Source organism: Branchiostoma floridae, chromosome 4 (genome assembly GCF_000003815.2).
Source record: "Branchiostoma floridae strain S238N-H82 chromosome 4, Bfl_VNyyK, whole genome shotgun sequence".
Lineage (NCBI taxonomy): Eukaryota > Metazoa > Chordata > Leptocardii > Amphioxiformes > Branchiostomatidae > Branchiostoma > Branchiostoma floridae.
In genome coordinates, this window is record NC_049982.1 from 19,973,076 (window position 1) to 19,992,205 (window position 19,130).

A 19,130-nucleotide genomic window follows, 5' to 3' on the forward strand; every position below is an offset into this window, starting at 1 on the left:
ATACGGTACAACAAATGCTTAATTTTGCGATTTTATGGCCATTTTTGGACAAAATTTTGACATTTTTAGCTCCTGTTCCCTCGATTTACAACCTAATGACCCGTAAATTGGTAAAGGGGTGCTCTAGATATTTATTCAAATGACCCATGTATATTTTAAAATGATATATTTGTGGGTTTTTTGGTCATTTTTGAATGGCCAAAGGGGTCAACGACCTCAAGGCCTATTGTTGCATGAGGGAGATGGCTGAAATATGCTGTATTTGCTCTCAAGCAAATGTCGGCCTTTCTAGTATTCGTAATGTTTCTTTCTTTCTTTCTTTCTTTCTCCTGTCAAATCTTCAAATCGAATCAACTCCGCCGTTCCTAAATCGATTGACTTGAAATTTGGCACAAAGATAGAGTAAGCCAATACCCTTAGGTGATTTTTTCATTTTTTTCATATCTGCCTTTAAAATGATTTTATTGAGGTTTTTGTCAATTTTTATGTATATTTTGGGCTCCTGTACCCTGGTATTACAGCCGAATGACGTGAAATTTGGTACAGAGGTGCCCTGATCATATGCCCACGCAGATTTAATAACAGTTTTGGCATACGGTACAACAAAATGCCTAATTTTGCGATTTTTAGCCATTTTTTTGACAAAAAAAGGACATTTTTGCCTCCTGTACCCTCGTTTAACAACCGAATGACTTGAAATTCGGTATAAAAGTGCCTTTCAATTATGTGCACACGAATTCAAGAACAGTGTTCCCATACAGTACAACATAACGCTTAATTTTGTGATTTTATGGCCATTTTTTGACAATAATTGGACATTTTTGGCTCCTGTTCCCTCGTTTTACAACCAAATGACCCGAAATTTGGTAAAGGGGTGCTCTAGATTTTCATTCGAATGACCCATGTATAATTTTTGGCATGGAACACTTTAAAATGATATATTTGGGAATTTTTGGGGTCATTTTCCAATGGCCAAAGGGGTCAACGACCTCAAGGCCTATTGTTGCATGAGGGAGATGGCTGAAATATGCTGTATTTGCTCTCAAGCAAATGTCGGCCTTTCTAGTTTTGGTTTACGCGTTCAAAGGTGGAACGGAAAACTACAGTGTCGATTTGTCCGGTTAATTAATATAGGATTAAAGCATAAAAGTAGACCCGAAAGACTTCGATGCCAATAAATGTTCGCAGGCTGTTCAAACTGTCAACACTCCGTGTGTATCGACGTGTCCTTAGAAACTTTGTGGCTGTGTTCAGACTATACATGAAGCGGAAAGTAAACACAGGGCTTTGCATACATGTCAGGGGTCCGTGCGGGGAAAATGGCTCTCGTTCGGGGCTTTGGAGTGAAAGGGCACTCCAGAGAAAGATTAGTCACTGGGCCGCATTGTCTACCCGGCCAGAATTCACCAATGGCCTCCCAATAGAAGACAAAGTACACATTGGGTGGCTTTCATTCACGGACTCGGTAAAAGCGGCCAAGCCTTGCATTTGTCTTCGCTGGTTTTTGTCCTTCAATAGCTGCGTGAATGGCTGGGTAGTCTATGGCTTTGGGTATGTGTATGTATGCGTATGTTTCTTTACTTGATGCACAACCACGTACGGGTTTTGTAACAGGTAGACTGAATCGCGTGCAACCGGAATTCGTCGTTGAAGTGTATCCTACCAAAGATGACTGCTCTCCCTTACAGAGTTTGAAGCACTCTCAGTACCTGACCCGGAAGGGTGGCAACCGTCACGGCAGACAGAATAACTTTTCACCTGTTGCGTTTACCAGCCCATTCCGCCATTCTGAGTGGCGCAGTCCTGTTGTTTATTAATACTTCCCTTGTTGTTGTTAGCTATAGCATCCAAGCACCGTTTGCAGTCGCAATCAAACATCAAATATATCGGCACCGACGGTCCAAGGTAGACTGTCACTTATCAATTTAATGTTCAAAATCATTGTTAACTCCAGGAAAGTTAATTAAACAAGTAAACAGACTTATTCATTTCTGTTTTCTTTATGCAAGGTATGATAGTTTATAGGTTTCTGAGGGAATCTATGGTGAAAACGTGTCTAAGTGATGAGGAAAGTGGGTAATAAAATGCAGGTGACATGAGAGCGACAACTTACCTCGTCTACTAGAGCAGACAGCTGTTCCAGCGGGGCGTAGGACAGATCGCCGTACACCAGGGCCTGCTTGTAGTTGTCTCTCCCGATCATCTCGTTGTTTCTCTTCACAAAGTACACAGCCTTGCTCCTCAGGTGGTTGGGAAAGTCCAGGCGAACCTCGATGTTTCCAGCCGTGTTGGACATGAAGATCAGCTGTGGGTTTTCCGGCTTCTCGAAGAAATCGGAGATCTTCTGTCTGTTGTCGTCCAGTCCGATACATTTGTTCCACTTGTCGGGTTTGAGTTTCATCGCTCTCAGGACATAATCAGAGAGAAACTCGTACCTGGGGTCCGTGGTGGGGTTGGAGGAACCCAAACCCTCAACCTCTTCGTCGTCGTCCATGTTGTTTGATAGCTAGCGTGACTTGTGCTCTGCTTGGTGTATTAAACTCGGTTCCTGAGTCCCGGGCGTACTAACCCTTCTCACCTGGATGTAACAGTGAGACGGGGGAGGAGAAGAAACCTTGTACGTACACAGGTTAAAGATGTACTTCCCTTTGTGCCGGGAGAGTTCAACACGGATAATCTTACCGGGTCCACACTGCTGTGTGTGGCAGCAATGGCGGCGAAGTAAATAACTCCGGGGCAACACTGAGGCAACCCATCCGGGCGGACAGCCTATCGGGCGGCAGGACCTGGTCACGGGAGGGTAAACACAGGACAGGGGTGGTGGGCCAGGAAAGTGGCACTGACTACGGACCGAGGAAAGTCAAAACTGACATCCTTCAAACATTATACATGATCTGATGAAAAATAGTATATCTCGTTTCCATGGTAATTTTTTTTGGCTGTTATCATGTTCCGTCAATCATATGTTATCATCGTTCATTTATGAACTGTGCTTGCGTTATTTTAAGTAATTGAATAATGAGACAGAATGAAGTAAAGGTTTCGAATGTAGAAGTTTAAGCAAAAACGTGAAATAACTTGATGTAAATTTATTTTCGGAAATGTAGTTAAGAATACAAACTTGGTTAAAGTACAATATCTTTGGAGCACGTTTTTTTTACAGACACTTTTGTTATCTATGAAAGCCACGGTCCCAATTCTTAGTATTTCGTTCGTTTGTGGACTAATCTTTCGGGGACATGTCTTTGAATTATTAATATCTACATTTGTAGGAGTTGAATTGTGGCAAGTTATTGTTACTGCACATGACATACTTTCCGCTTTTTTCCTACTCCCCCCTGAGACTCACATGGTCGGTTCCAAATCAGTAGTCACGGACGCTTTGATTGCGTTGCCCGTGGCGACGGATGACGCCATGGCGCTGATGGTCTGTGAATGTACGGCGGCATGTGTGAATACACCGTGCTGACAAAAGGCCCGGGGCAGGGAAAGGGCACGGGTTAATGCAGCCATAATTGGATTCGCTTGTTGGCAGAGTGTTTAATGGGGGAGGTCAGAAGTGTTCAGGGCAAATGGGTAAAGGCACTCTCAGGTAAATAGACGTAAAAATGTAGGAATAAACACATTGGATTTACTCTTACCGTTTAGTAACAATGTATTAGTTACTCTCCAGACCAACAATGACTTTGCCTTGTGTTGTACCTATTATATAAAAGCAAATTATTAATAGTAAACAAACACATAGTGACCATATCTCTATATAAATTATATTGTCATTGATATGTCTGTTAGTCTAGTAATAGTACTAGTATGTCAGTTTGAAAAATATAAAGAAAATGATATTCATGGTGATATTCACAAAAGATAGTGACCAACTGTTGCTTCTCATTTTTGTAGACAGGTTAGTACTTCACCAGTAATTTGAGATGGATCCTGATCATCATTCTATTTCAAACTTTCCCTTGAACCCCTAAAAAATGTCATCAGACCTTCAGTGTGTTATCTTCCCCTAAATAAGGACATGGTCACTGCTATTTTAGCACACATTTAGGACCATCCTTTGATTTTGCTCACTCTCCTACCAATGTTGGTGCTGGGTTTGGAGTAGTTCTGATCACATCAAAGTAGAGGATGGCAAACCTGACTTTATTTTTCAAAATTTATAGTTGGTTGGCATAGAAGACTTAAAGACTAGTACGCAATCTTACCAACCAACTCCCAATGACAGATGACCTTGCTCATAAGTAACTAACTAACCATGGGCTAGAGAAAGTCGAGAGGCCGTGGTCTGCTATAGGCTGGTGTACAACTCATGTTAACATTCAAGACCAGTTACATGACTAGTGCTGCTAGACTTGATTAAATCATTCCAATCCTGGTTCATCACTCCTAAAAAGTTCCAGTAAACTGAGCTTTTGTTGTGTGTAGAGGTTATAGATATAGATAAACAGCACATTACAACTGTTAACAGATATCATATTAGTCTAATAATTCCAAGGAAAATTGTATTTTTATTCAAGAAACTCATTTGATACCTTCTGTTAGCATAGAGACCACAATCTGATTACATTAGGCTGACAACAGCAGAAGCCATAATGGCTCAACAGAACAGTCAGAAGTGTCTTACTTATCAAAAACAATAATATTAAAGTAAACGCTTGACATTGACACAGTTGGTCTCCTGAAATGGTAGCAGAATGTAGGTATAAAACTGCTACTGTGAAACATGATAACAGAACAGCTCTAGTACATGCCAGACATCATGTTTGTTTAGTTGTCACGTGTCCACGGCTCGCTGCATGGTGTCTTCATTGGAAGATGACGGTTCATCTTTAGCAGGTTCATCACCGGTCTCTGCACTGCTGTCCTCGGCAGTGTCTACTTCAGCTGTTTGCTGTAATATACACAGAAGTCAAGTTTATTGCACAACGATGGTACAATGTATGGCAAGTAACATGTATTATCAACAACTACAAACTATCTACAATTGTATACAACAGTATAGTAATCTAACATAACAGTTTATGGCGGCATAGTGTATTTCACATTGTTAGAACACTACATAGCATCATATACATATTGGACAGGTATGGATTCAGGACATAGTACATTGAATACTAGTATTTCTCTACTTGTTTTAGGTAATGTTGTTCTGTTGTTACATAATATAGTCAATAACTTTTTCCTTTCCTGATGCGTGCCTGTCAAATTATAGAGGTTTTAAACATTGTAAATTGTTTTCAATCCAGTGGCAACACTGCGATATCCAATAAGTTATCTTGTATCTTGAAGAAAGGCCTGGTGATGACACTAACATACTGTTCATTGATTTCAATGAGAGGATGATAAAAAAACATAGATGAATCTTCTTTTTAACCACTTGATCACAATTTTTTGTAAAACTTCTGACTTTAAAATCTTTCCATGTGCAGGAATATGAGAGATTTTGAAAATACTATTATAGGTAACACTGGGCAAAAAATTGGTGGGATCACATGACATTATTCACTTTGACAATTATTTACAGATAAGCAAACAAAACACATTGGTATCACAGCTAGCCATAAAGATATCTTAAATTCAAAAGGCACAGATGTTGTATTTTGCAGTATGTCCATACAGGAACAGACACAAATCAACAGAACCACAGCTACTTCCCTCTAGACAAAAGGTAATGCCATCCAGACTATAATGAACTGCTTCTTTAATAACACAAATAACAGTACCTGTGCTTCCCCATCCTGGAGTTGTGTAACTGTAAGGTTGTCTGTTAACGTTTCCTCTTCACTCAGGCCTTCATACCTGTGTAGTGGGAGGGTCGATAACCAGTGCTGCATACTGACGGGAGTCAAGGTGTACCTGACAATACTTCTTACATACTGCACACCTGTAGACTCACTGTACCTAACAATACGTGTTCTTACGTTTTCACTGTACCTGACAATACTTCTTACATACTGCACACCTATAGACTCACTGTACCTGACAATACTTCTTCTTATAAACTGCACACCTATAGACTCACTGTACCTAACAATACTTCTTCTTACATACAGCACACCTATAGACTCACTGTACCTTACAATATTTCTTCTTACATACAGTACACCTGTAGACTCACTGTACCTGACAATACTTATTCACATTTAACACACCTTATATGTTATAACTTTATTACATCTATCAGAAATTAAGACCACAATTACCCTACCCATCAAGTCTACCACATGATTACAAAAATGACTAAATGATAAACAGATCAGATGCTGAAGATGTACCAGCTAACTCTTAACCTTCTCCCTGCTGAGGTGGTCTTGTGCCACATGGTTCATTTTGGTTTGAAGATTAGCCACTTGGAAGAAGGTTAACACATCTCAAAGGATACACCCTGTCCTCCTTCTCAGCCTTGATGATGGTGGGGTAGATGTATTGTTCCTTGAACTTCTCCACTGTCTCCTATGGGACATGAAAGACACCATAAGAATTATCCTCATTGCAAGATACATGTAGTACCAAACCACTGCTTAGAACTAGACAGGGTACTTTATCTATTAACATTACACATCTTAACCTTACCATAACCCTACGTTATGTTTTTGGTACAATTTTGTCTGTCCGTCTGTGGCCAACATAGCACAAAAAGCTGTTGATGCATGCATGTGATATTTGGTAAGTGGGTACGCGTTTAGTAGGGGCCAGCAAAATTAAGTCAAGTTGGCTATACAATACAGGTAAATCATTCAGATATGTATATATAGGCCAATTAGCTACTTTGTATGGTACTGCAGTAAAACTTCTTGTTTTGACATTAGTATCTAGATATGCTATGGTCATGATCTTTTAGTGGTAGACAGTTCTTGGGACTGAGAATAAGCAGTGATGTAGGTTTGTGTCCCCTAATTCTCTCTAAATTTCTATCACAACTTAACATTTTTACATACCACAGTTTCCTATATTCTTGAAATGGAGAGAGAGAGAGAAAGAATTTTCTTAGGAACACAAGTTACCAAGTTACCAGCAGTGTGTATAATGTACATGTACATTGTATGGTTGTGAACTTACCTGGTGCTCGTCCCACTCCAAAGCTTCATGGAGTCCATCTCCTCCATACTTTCTGTTGTAATGGTCAAAATGAACCTGTAGGAACAAAGGACTGTTGATAACATAGGCTAAAATACAACAGTTACATATACTTCTTATGTTTCCAATGTAAATTACCTCCATTTGTGAGTAGTTTTAAAAATATAGATGGTTTATGTGATTTCGTTTCTTACAATAGAGCAAAGCAAACGACAAAGATTTAACATGTTTTACTATTAAAGGCCAAAGACAAGTGTTGATCTTACCTTATCCAGGACCAGACCAAGTCCAGGTGCCTTTGGAATGTCACACTACATAGAGGGAGAAAATATTGTTTTGATCTGCAATCAAACCAGACCACTTCAATCCTTTGTAGTAGCATATTGTTTGAGGAATTTTGGTAAGTACAAATTAAAAATTTGTTTCATGATGTCATGTGCACTTTCAAACAATAAAGAACAGCTTGCTCTGTTCATTATATACTATACATCAAGTAGACAAAACACCCTTTAGAAGACATCATTTTGGAAGGACAACAACTAATAAACTTAGTCCACCAATAGTTTCACCAAGTTGGCAAGTTGTTGGCTGTGTGCAAAGAGCTTTGTTAACAGTCCATGCGAGTAGATAATTACAAAAAACCAACCTAGCAACACAAATGTGACAGAATACACAAGGATATGTTTAGCTGTAGATGTGATGATGATGAACAAAGAAGCTGTTGATATGAAAACATTACCTTCCCCTCCTGCCAGGCCCTCTCCAACATGGACCGTGGTGCCAACCCTCGCACTATTGCCAACATCATCCCTGGGTAGGGAAGTATACAATGTCAAAACTTCCCACACAAGTTTTAAAAGTTAATAAAAGTTAAAAGTTATTCCCACAGCAATATGGTGTATATATCCATTACAATTACAACAGCCTATATACCTTATTGATAGCCCTTGAGCCACACAGCAGGCACAAGTACAATTACAGGGGTATACACTTTTTAAACATAAAATATTCCCATTTTATGGGCTTTTATGCATTTAGAGAGACTTCAGTAGTTTATATAATCTATCATAAATAGTAAAATGATGCAATGGTTTATTTCTTACCGATCATCTTCCTAATCTGATGTATCATGAAGCTCTGACCCTTGATGGAGATGACAGTCCACTCAATGTCATCCCGTACAAATGTGTCCAGACACTGGAGAAGAGATGCACAGAGGTTACTTCTTACAAATGCCTTAAACCATTTCAAGGCTTTCAGTGAGGAAAAAGATAAGGAAGATTTGTAATTAAATGCATAGAACTTCCTTCCTATTGTCTATTGGAACCCCTTTATTTAGACCGATACAGCAGTTAGCCTTCAGATTATTATTATAACACACCAGTTTACGTTAAGTACTGTAACAGTAGGTACAGTGCATAAAACAGGACTGTTAATGTCACATAAGTATGGACATCTATTCTTATTGAGTCTTAACGATAAGCAGGATCTGCATTGATAAACATTGGGCATCTGCTTTATGTCCTATCTAAAAGAACATCCCTAACTAAAGCTATGAACTCGTTTTTGTGAAGTGCCTTTCCCAAGGGCACAACACATTGGGCCTGCTAGGGATTTGAGCCAAGAACCTCTTGATTCTAAGGCCCAATCTATACACAGTTTTTGCCGATATCTGTAGATGTCACGAGGGATCTGGAACGTTGGCAACGGGACACCAATGGCGCTTGCAGTCGTAAACAGCTATATAGCCTAATGAGCCCGCATTATATGCTAATGAGCCCTCCCGAAGTCGGGGCACATCTACACACGTGCAGAAGCTGTCGGGGACCCCTGCCAAGCTATCGGGGACCCCTACTAAGCTATCGGGCGAATGCTCCCGACCTTTCGGGAGAAATTTTCCCGATATCTTTATGGCGATATTGCAGTTCCATCTAGACGATGAAAAAAAGCTGTCGGCAAGACGTTGTCGGCTCGCAGATATCAGGAAAAACTGTGTCTAGATCGTGCCCTAGTCAACAACCCTAACCACACAACCATCTTGCCACAGCATAGAAGCACCTAAAAATATTGTTTAAAAAGGAAGATACCTTGGATTCAATGATGTACCTCTTGGCACTTGGGTCCTTGAATTTTCTGGAATTTAACAAATATAACTTTAGAAAAATGTGAGGTCACTTGTTGGACAATCTTTTCCCTATTTGCTAGCTTATAAAAGAAACATCTGTTAATAAATGACTGTAAAATATTATAGAAAGGTGACTACAGTCTACTTTTGAAACTTCAGTTTACAAAAAGAATTTGAATTATTAAGAGACTTCCAAACGTGAAATCATAAAATACTGACTTCCCCGAGGTGAAGTTATGGAAATTATGGGTCCCCTTGTATGCAGACAGGACATCATTCACTTTCTCCATGACATCATCTGAGAAAAACAATAACCAGATCATTAAAGACTGCTATGAAGTATGATACAGTAACATATAAGACCATCATCATGGCTAAAGACCTACTACTTCTGACTAGCTATATAAGTAACATTATTACTAAGTGCTTAATGATCCCAACTTCATTCTAAGTGGGTTGAATACAATGTTCTGAAGTATTGACAAATCATCATACATTTCAACATTTCTCAAGGACAAGGCAAATCAACCAAATGTGATACAGTGATTTATTCTTTATATTCTTATTTATATGGCATATAAAATATGATACATCATTCTTGTAATAATAAATCAATACCTGTTGCTCTGAAGTCTTGTTCAGTTTCCTAAGGAGAAACAAACAATTGTAGTGTTATTGCTGTTATTATTTTGTAATGTTACACCAGTTTTGACATTGAAGTAGGGCTGTCTTGAGTTCATTGCTAGGGAGCCCGTGTTGCTGATTTTTATTTATAAATTTGTCATTTTACAAACTTACATTTTCATCAGTTTCATCTCATAAAAAACATTTTTTTTGGACAGACAGAGTGAACTTTTTCACCATCCCAACATGCAAATTTCTGTCCCGGAGTCTCTCATTATACTACAGGAATATAAGTGAGTTATGACATAGCTCTTACCTCCTTGGTTGGTGCAAAGGAGTATGTGGGCAGGACATACATGTACGTGCGAGCATCACAAGCATTCTTAGAGTCAAAGCCATTGGTTGTTCTCTTGATCCCTGAGTAGGTACAAGATTTATCACATTGTTAATTCTCAACATAGTGGATATATTTCAATCCAATATATTGATCAAGTTCTTAAAGTAGTTCATGTAAACATTCTTTACATTACAATCTCAGAGATTTCTTGATATGACTTTTATATACCTTTTAAAGAAATCTTTGATTACAATATTGAACAGTATTCTACCAGTTTCTTTATAGCCCTAAATCTTAATCTTCAGGCAGATGTACTGGTGGAATTTAGCTGGCCATGGAGAGTTCTGAGGGCTTGGATAACTCCTCATGCCACCAGTAGATCTGCCTGCCAAATTTGACATATGACAAGGATTGAATGGTACATATTATGTTCCTGGTGTATCTCATATCTTAACAAACATACATCAAGTACAAGTACATGTAGCTTAAACATACCAATAAGTCTGATGCTTTCAGCCAGGCAGTCGTTGATCTTTTGGACAGCGTCTTCAATCATGTACATCTTCAGGGACACGATCTGGCCAGCTGCTGACACACCCTTGTCTGTACGGGCACAGCGCTGGAAGTGCATCTAAAGGAAAACACACAAATAAACATTCAATTGATACTCACGTGGAAGATCAAACTTACTGCTTTATGAAATCTAATATTTTAATATCTGTCTATGCATGTCCAAGTTTTGCTGTTTCTGTTGATGTGTAGGAGAGTGCAGATCAATTGACAGTCATGAATGTTGTCTGCTTGTAAAGGCACGTATAAAGTTGTTTTTAACACTATATTAAAAGGGGAGTGTACAAATGGGTACATGCACATTAAAGGTACATGTACTGGACCTTTGTAGTACTTCTAGTATTATCTAAGGTGTTATATAGAATGACATACAAGTTATCAATCTTTTAGACATGTTTGCTTATTTCCACACACCTTTTGCATACAGTCCATGTGGTCCTTAGGGATTGCCCCAGCCTTGTAGAAAGCTGCCAACAAGTCCTCTTCAATCGTCTTAAACCCTTGATTTCTTATGAAAAATAAATTCATGGTATGTTCAGACTGGACATGATTTAAATTAAAGAACTATTTATAAGTTATTTTCATGAAAATTTCACATATCAGCATACAATGATAATGATGCTTTGCTGAATGTTGATCACAAGTGCCATCTCCATTAATGCAAAGCTAGAATGTTGTACCTTTGAACCCAAGAAAACAACTCTACAGTCAGTGTACTTTTGTTGCCTGAACATCAAGCTGCCCATCAGGAGGCCAAAGCCTAGAGACAATTATTAGCTATTGTGGATGCATTTCGCCAAACTTGTAAGTTGTATCCACTAAAGGATCAGGCAGCAGACAGAACATTAATCCACCCACCTCTGCATGCCCATGTACCCTACCCCTGAGTAGGCCAACAGACACGCCACCTTCCTCTTCTTGGCTGTCGGCCTCTCCCAGTCAGGATCCCCACCTGGCTTACTCTAGTGATAGAAAACAGAATACAACACACATCAAAAATCATGTTGCTTCTTCACACTGTGATGTGTGATGAAATACACAACAAGACTTATCTACTCAGAACTGTATCTGTAGCAGGCACTAAGACTAAGAGTAATTCACATCATTACCTCCATTATAATGAATGATCTGTCTTAACTACTAGTATGCAAGCTGCAAGCTTTGTTTGGTGCTACATACTATCTAGTAAGGATGACCCTCCTGTACTGGCAAAAGAGAGTTCTAATTTTAGGGAAAAACACATTTTGAAACATCTCTATCCTCTTCAATCATTATATCATGATAGGAGACTTGTGTTAGAGGCAACTAAGGTCCCCGACCCTCTTGATGAGGATGGGACTAGGTGAGGTGAGGTGATAGGAGACATGCATAAGGGAGAGCATTCATTCGTGGTGAGCATAACAAAATGTACCTGGAGCTTTGCCTTTTTCCATCTGTAGGATCTCGGCTCTTTTGTGTCATGATGTCTCTTGTTGAATTTCCCACTGGTGGTGACATCATTGCTATTAGAGGGGGTGTCAGTACTTGACATAGCTGCTGTGTCCTCGTGTCCTTCTGAATGGTTCTCTTCAGCTTCAGTCCCAGTGTCTAACTTAGCTTCTGCTCCACTAACGGTTCCTTCCATCCTTGATCCTACAGCTGAAGTTCTGACTGTACAGAGAAGTAGGCGTAGTCCACGGAAGGTCTGAAGGATGGGTCTGGTATTGGCGATCATCCGTTATCACCTCTGCTATGTTATCACAATCCAGCCGACGAGTAGAGATGTATTCACCTTTACCTAAATGAGAAATGGTAAAAAATTATACACAAATAAAACAAAATAAAAAATGAGCTCAAGACCTATCTGCTACCCAAAACTCATGATCCTAGCATGTAACACTAGTACCATAGAATGCTGCTAGGAGGCCATTACTGGACTTTATCTTTAATAACTGGTAATTTTGCATAGATTCAGCTATGGGGTTACCAAAACAGCAAAGTCAGGAACTTAGTCATTTGTTGAGCCTTGTATGCCTGGCATTGGTGAAAAAAAGTGGTTTGTTCACCTCTACAGGATGTCAGATGACAGATATGTGAAAAGAATTTTCAAATGGATACCAAAAAAGAAGAGGCCAGCTGACAGACTTAGGAAGTGGTGGTTGGATCAGATCATGGAAATAACAAAGAGGAAGCAAACTTTCACAAAGTTAAGGAGATGGCCTCAGAGAGAACAGTGTAGATAGCTTTTGTCAAGAGGCTGACACTTCACAGTTTATTAAGCCAAAGAGGTTATGTAAGTCAAGGTGAGATGGTATCAGGTCTTTTTGCCCTCGAGATCTTTTGTCCTCTACACGGGCACACACCTGTGAGAGGTTGGTCTGGTGCATTTACGATAAAAACACCTGATGTGCGGCAGTTGGGAAAATGCCGGGTCGAGTTGCCAATTCAAACTTCCCTTGGCTTGAAACTTTGCCTCTCAGACATGTCCAGACATGTACCGTCAACTGTTTTTCACCTGTGAACCTTAGATTCGTTAGAGGGGCGTAAAAGGAAGACGCCATCTTTGTGAGGCGGATGTTTTTGGGAAATTGGCTGAATTTGCCGCTGAAATAAAGTCAGTTTCAAGGTACGTCTGCCATATTTGTACGTCCTAACTTTGAAATGATGTAGAAAAATTCTCAAAGTGGTAGCGAACATCAGATAATATTCACAGGTTGTTAAATTCGTTCGAATATAATGCCGCAAACAGCACGTCGTTACCATTTGTGGAAAAGGACAGAGACTCTGAGAGAGGTCTGAGAGTGAGGTCAATCCGTAGGCGGGATGCAGAAGGTACGCGAAGTGCGATTTTGCAACATAACACCGACTGAAGGCACGCACTCAGCACGCGTTGCACACGTAACCAAAAGACCATGTGACCCCACCAACTTCTGACAGGGCCTATGAGGTAAGTGTGCCCGTGCTCTAGTCTTTTCGTCCCCGTTTTGGATGTTTCGTCCTCGTCATGGTTCTTTCGTCCTCTTCCTGACTACTACTAACACATGTATCACATTAAAATAAAAGGCAACTTTATATATTATATTGATCAGAAGTCCGAGGGTTTTATGACGTTGCCTCCACAGGTCTACTCGTCAGAATGTTTCAATAACAATAAATTCTGTGTTACGTTATTTACGAATGTTTGAGAAGCGTTACAACGTCTTGTGTTCTACAACAATTATTCTCTCCCGAGCTCCCCTCCCCCTTGCGGAAAAAAATACTTGTGTGGCAGTCTGGCGCGCGCGCACTACTAATATTTCGCACAAATGCTGCCTCTATCTTTATTGCTCCTATTATCTGGACTTTCGCAAGGACGTAATTTAGTAGGACAAAAACTCTAACAACGATTGCTTCTCTACATGTGCACGTTACCTCGCCTCGTGTGTTTTCGTCTGTCGGCGTCTGGGAGGACAAATGCGCTGGTCGGAGGGACAGTCCGGACCTCATCCTGACAGGGCTGTGAATTAACGTTCACCTCACCAAACTACAGCGATTCATCAATTTAAAACGTACTTTTAACGCAACTAGTAGTTTAAAAAATAGTTAAAGTTTATAAAATTTATTGTTTCTCATCTCAGAGTGGCATGCAAGAACCTACATGACCACACTCTTTTTATTTATGGACTTTCCCCCGATATTCCGCTCAACCTTTGACTTGCTTTAGACTCTTCTATTTTCTTGAGGGGGTTGAAGATAAGTAAGGTTTACAAGAACTAGAACTTAATCAACCACAATTTGGAATTATGATTCAATATATGATGTCTATAATAATAAATGTGTATTTATAGATAAATAATATCTATTAAGCTATCAGATTGTTCAAACAAAAACTTCCATTTTCTTACCCTCCAACCCAAATAAACTATTCTAAGATGAACTGTGAACAACACTTTACTTCCGGTTTCTGTCATGCAGAGAAAAAACATATTTCTCGGGCCGAATCTTACGATTTTAACTTAATTTTTCGAAGTCAAGAATCAATACAGGTGAGGTAACCTACTTTTCGTGTAGTCGTGGTGATTTGGGAGGGATTTTCACTCGTTGTTTGGCATGGAACTGGCTTCGGGGCGAGAAAGACTATTCTATAACGTTTAATAGCTAATTACTAAATATTTGAACGCTGAGCATTCTTATAGGCGAATCACATGTATTTCTAGGGTCCATTTCTCTGTAAACACGGAATTTACGTATTTTAGCAAGTTAATCGGAAGGTCATTACCAGTTAGAAGTTTTGCTCTAAATATAAAAAGATGAAGAAGTAATATTCTAACATAGATGATGCAACATTGTGCTTCTAACAACGCGTTATACACTCACCATAAAAATGTAATTGATATGTAGTATGCATATACAGGATTTGACTGTTTTTTTACTAAGTTAAAATATGTATAATACTAGTAAATATTACATAAATCAAATTTTCATGGAATCTGTATGACATTGTTTTCAGTGTTGTCATTAGCCTAGGCAAGACAGTAACTGTCTAGCCAGACTGGAATGTGAAGATGGTGCGAAGTCTGACAGAGTCATGTCTGAGCTGTCTGGCCTGCAACTTACACTCCATCAACAGGGTGGGGCATTACCTAGCAACCAGGCACAAGGTATCTCTCTGTTATGGAATTTGGTGCTAATAGTGCTTACGGCATGTTGTTACAGGTCACATATTTGTATTTTAGTAGCATCCCCCCCCCCCCCCCCAAAAGGAATTGCTTGTAGTTTTCTTTCATTTTTAAATGTAAAAATGATATAACACAGGTACGGTAGTTGATTAGAAGAGGATTAGTAGGATGAGTCCAAACATACTGTAAATGTTGGTAACATCAAAAATTATCACCGAGCAGGTAAATGTGATTGTTCTCCCACATGTCATTTGAGACTGTCACAAAACACTCAAACAATGACATGCTGTACTGACTATTAGTATTAGAATTGCTACAGATGATCCTGTGCATATAGTACATGTACTAATTTTTGACAGATTGTTACTCTAGCCAGCAGCAATGCCTACACTGTTATCTGTACAGGAACTTCTACTAGAATGGCTGGTGTATCATGACCGACTGACACCGGAGTACCTGCCACATATCACATATCACCTGTTTTCCTCTGGGCTCAGGACAGTCCACTTCTACAAGTGCCAACAGGTGACTGCAGCCTGGAGCCCAGCCTTGTTTACTTTGTTTGTTCCTTTGGTAGCAGACCAAAGCAAAAAAGGCTGTGCTCCAGGATAATAAAGGTCATTGACCTTCTCCCTCCTGTCTGTGCCAATAACCATTGGTGCCAAGAAAATGCAGGAAGGGGGTTAAGTGGGGGGTTTGCAGTGTCTTTAGCATAAATACTGTTTTTTACCTGCTGTATATTGTAACAAGAGTTGTTATGATTAGGTCTGTTATCTACTGTCAATTGAAAGATACTTTGATTTAGAATTATGTTTGTAATGTTACATGCACAACTAATCAATCTCAGTATTATTCTACCGTATGCTATTGTTTGTCACATATTGTTCAAATTGACATCACATTATTATATAGTATAGTGACCCTGATGAAAGAAAACTTCCATTCATTCTTATAGTACCTGAATATCATGAGGCAAGACAGCTATTTGGCATCTTTTTTAACAACTTGCTTGGTTTGATTTACTTAACCCATTCTGAGGAGCAGCTCATGTGCATTTATATTATGATTATCATGATAACTTTCAGCACAAACAGAATTAATTGATACTAGGACCAAATTTGCCAAAGTACTAGTCGGACAAAACTTGCTGGTTGGTTGAAAGCAAAACATTTCCTACCTAACTCTCTCACACAGGTAACAGATGCAGTACTAACACAGTTAGGCGACTGTGGCTGCAGACTAAGGTCTGTCACCATACATGGCTGTTCAGAGGTTACAGGTATATCAACCTTCTATTGTTGTATATAATCTACATGACAAAATTTGTATCCATGTAAAATACATGTAGAAAGAGGTTTAACTGTAATGATAGCTAGAACTCCACAACCTCACACCTTCACTAAATGATATTAATCTTTACAGCTGATTTCTTCTGTTTCTCTTTAATTAAGCCAATATGGTCCTCATTATTTATAAATTACTGTATATAATTTGATGATCATCTCAACTAGATAACACAAGTTTTCCAAAGTATGAAACTGAAGCACGTATCTTATAGTATCATTTTCTTATTGATTAGTAAATATCCAACAATATTCAAAATACCCCCCCTAGAGCTGATTAAAATAAGTCTCCTGCATTTTACTTTTTAGTTGAAAATTAACAATCATGTATACTTAGTAGTTAAGAAGAGAAAATAAAACATAACAGAGGATGAGTAATACATTAAGCAGCAATTCACCAATACCAGCTGCCTATAGCAATGTTGAAGATCTAGAGTTGTTGCAGCTGGGTGCATCTGCCATTTTCCTTGGTCAAACTCTTTTTGGAAGAGTTCGATTGTGGACAAGGCTACAGTGTAAGTCTACATCTGGTAGGTTTATCTTGCTCTTAGTTCCTACCTTTTTCTGCAGATACAGGAATGTTGGCCTTGCTGCAGCACCAGGATGAGTTGGAGGTCCTGGAGCTGAGGAAACTGCCTCACCTGGTTACAGACTGGGCACATGCTGTCATGTCACCTGTGCTACAACACCTGGATCTCAGGGGCTGCACTAATGTAGATGCTCCTGGTAAATACAGTTTTCAATATTGATACTAGTGATGGAACATATATAGACAGCGGAAATCCGTCACGCTGGAATCCGTTGTGCGGAAACCGGCGCCATAGAATCCGGCACACTGGAATCCAACTTCTAGCAGGATAGAATGGTATTGCGGGAAACTGGATGTGGCATGGTAAGCAAATGTAGGTCTAAACATGGAGGTCTCCAAATCTGCATTCAGTCATCTGTAAATACTTATTTTGATGAGAAAATCATTTGATGCTATTAAATTTTTGTCTCACAAGTTTTCTTTTAATGTTCAATCATTATATTATTTACCTGTTCAATGTTGACATGTTCATGTGAGTGAATGTATCTCAGCTGCAGTGGGTACTGAAAGCATTTGTCACTTATTGCTTGTGGGCAATTTATCAGCCTTTCATTCATTGTGGTCAATTTGGTCAGTCCCTTGAAAAACTGCTGTTGACAGGTTTGGCTATACGAAGTATTGATAGAACGTGATGATAGAATATTATGACCCCTATTAAAAACAGCAGAGTCATATGAACACACTGGTTGTTGTTACGTTCTTTCGTCACACCTGCTTTTCACACATCTGTGTTTTTCAAATGTACAGTGAATTCAATTCTATAAATAGCCTAAAAGAGGAAGTATCATTGAAATTTTGGGTCACTTTAGTATACTGTAAGCAAGTGTGGTTTGATTCATTCAGCTCCAGGAATCATCAATTGAAAAAAAAAAACTTGTGGGAGTCATTTGTCAATTTAAGTAGAATGACTCTAACATCTTTATTTTCTTAAATTGTGTCTTTTCTCCACCCACAGCTGTGTGTGAAGTGGTGTTGTCCAACCCAACCATCAGTACCATGATCCTGGCACACTGTCATCGGCTAGGGGAGAACATCAACACTGTGGTGCAGCGGATAGCAGAGTCTCTCAACACTACCCTGGTGAGGTCTCCCTGATGGGATGGAGGGAACAAATGACTGAGTAGATAAATAAATGGATGAGAGACTCAATAAATAATGTACTAGAAAAACAGTCATAATGATTGTATTATTAGTCATAATGATTTATATCTTTGGATCATGCCAGTTATATGTTTGATTATAACTTGAAAAGTAATTCAGCCTCTCTATAAGAATACTACAATAAACTTTGTAATGAACTGAGCTCATCAGCTACTTTTCCATCACTGTGTCTAAGATGTGAGGGTATGTTTGATCTGTAAACTTGCAGGACCTGGAACCTGGTTTCTAGTGTTTGTAGATGTATTCTTGTGTGACCCATATTCCAAGAAGACTATGGTAACGAATTTAATATAATTGTATCCCTTTTTTAAATATTGGTACCACTAAAATGCATGTAAGTTTGTCTACTCGTCTTGCCTTGGTCACTTGCACAGGAAGTGTCATCTATAATTGTATATAACAACAACATAAATTGGCATACTTAGTCTCTTTGTGTTTTAGGAACACCTGGATGTTGCAGGAGATCACTGTCTGTCAGATGCTAGCCTGACTGCCATAAGTACCCACTGTTCAAACCTAAAAAGGTTGGGAACATTCAGTATACTTCCAATAAGTAATGCTATGTCACTGTCACGATACACATGTCATATAGGACTAGTGGCATGTTCACAAAGCAGCATGATCAGGGTGTGAAGCGTGCTATCTCTGATGCTCCATTAAGTAT

At 39.2% G+C, this 19,130-nt stretch overlaps 3 protein-coding genes across 3 annotated transcripts in view; 1 reads left to right on the forward strand and 2 right to left on the reverse strand.

Moving 5' to 3' along the window:
* The window catches only part of LOC118414923 (dynein beta chain, ciliary-like), a gene marked incomplete in the record, with an annotated part of 53,882 nt that extends 49,930 nt beyond the window's left edge, over nt 1-3,952 (reverse strand). The window contains 1 exon segment of the mRNA XM_035819262.1: nt 2,114-3,952. Within this exon segment, the coding sequence (XP_035675155.1) occupies nt 2,114-2,494 (381 nt within the window).
* A 356-nt stretch (nt 3,953-4,308) lies between these two features.
* On the reverse strand, nt 4,309-14,288 carry LOC118414921 (tRNA pseudouridine synthase A-like). Its single transcript, XM_035819259.1, has 16 exons — nt 14,127-14,288; nt 12,148-12,513; nt 11,595-11,698; nt 11,151-11,244; nt 10,662-10,797; nt 10,146-10,246; nt 9,824-9,851; nt 9,425-9,503; nt 9,168-9,213; nt 8,184-8,277; nt 7,820-7,890; nt 7,347-7,391; nt 7,063-7,137; nt 6,386-6,456; nt 5,727-5,838; nt 4,309-4,894 (listed from the first exon to the last, which is right to left on the reverse strand). The coding sequence occupies exons 2-16, from the start codon at nt 12,448-12,450 to the stop codon at nt 4,778-4,780; spliced, it is 1,476 nt and encodes a 491-aa protein (XP_035675152.1). The 5' UTR covers nt 12,451-12,513; nt 14,127-14,288; the 3' UTR covers nt 4,309-4,777.
* Nucleotides 14,289-14,609: 321 nt separating this feature from the next.
* Nucleotides 14,610-19,099, forward strand: LOC118413617 (F-box/LRR-repeat protein fbxl-1-like). The gene is made up of 7 exons (XM_035817143.1): nt 14,610-14,740; nt 15,205-15,355; nt 15,779-15,898; nt 16,568-16,652; nt 17,287-17,442; nt 18,261-18,385; nt 18,908-19,099. The coding sequence occupies exons 2-7, from the start codon at nt 15,260-15,262 to the stop codon at nt 19,097-19,099; spliced, it is 774 nt and encodes a 257-aa protein (XP_035673036.1). The 5' UTR covers nt 14,610-14,740; nt 15,205-15,259.
* Nucleotides 19,100-19,130: the final 31 nt, after the last annotated feature.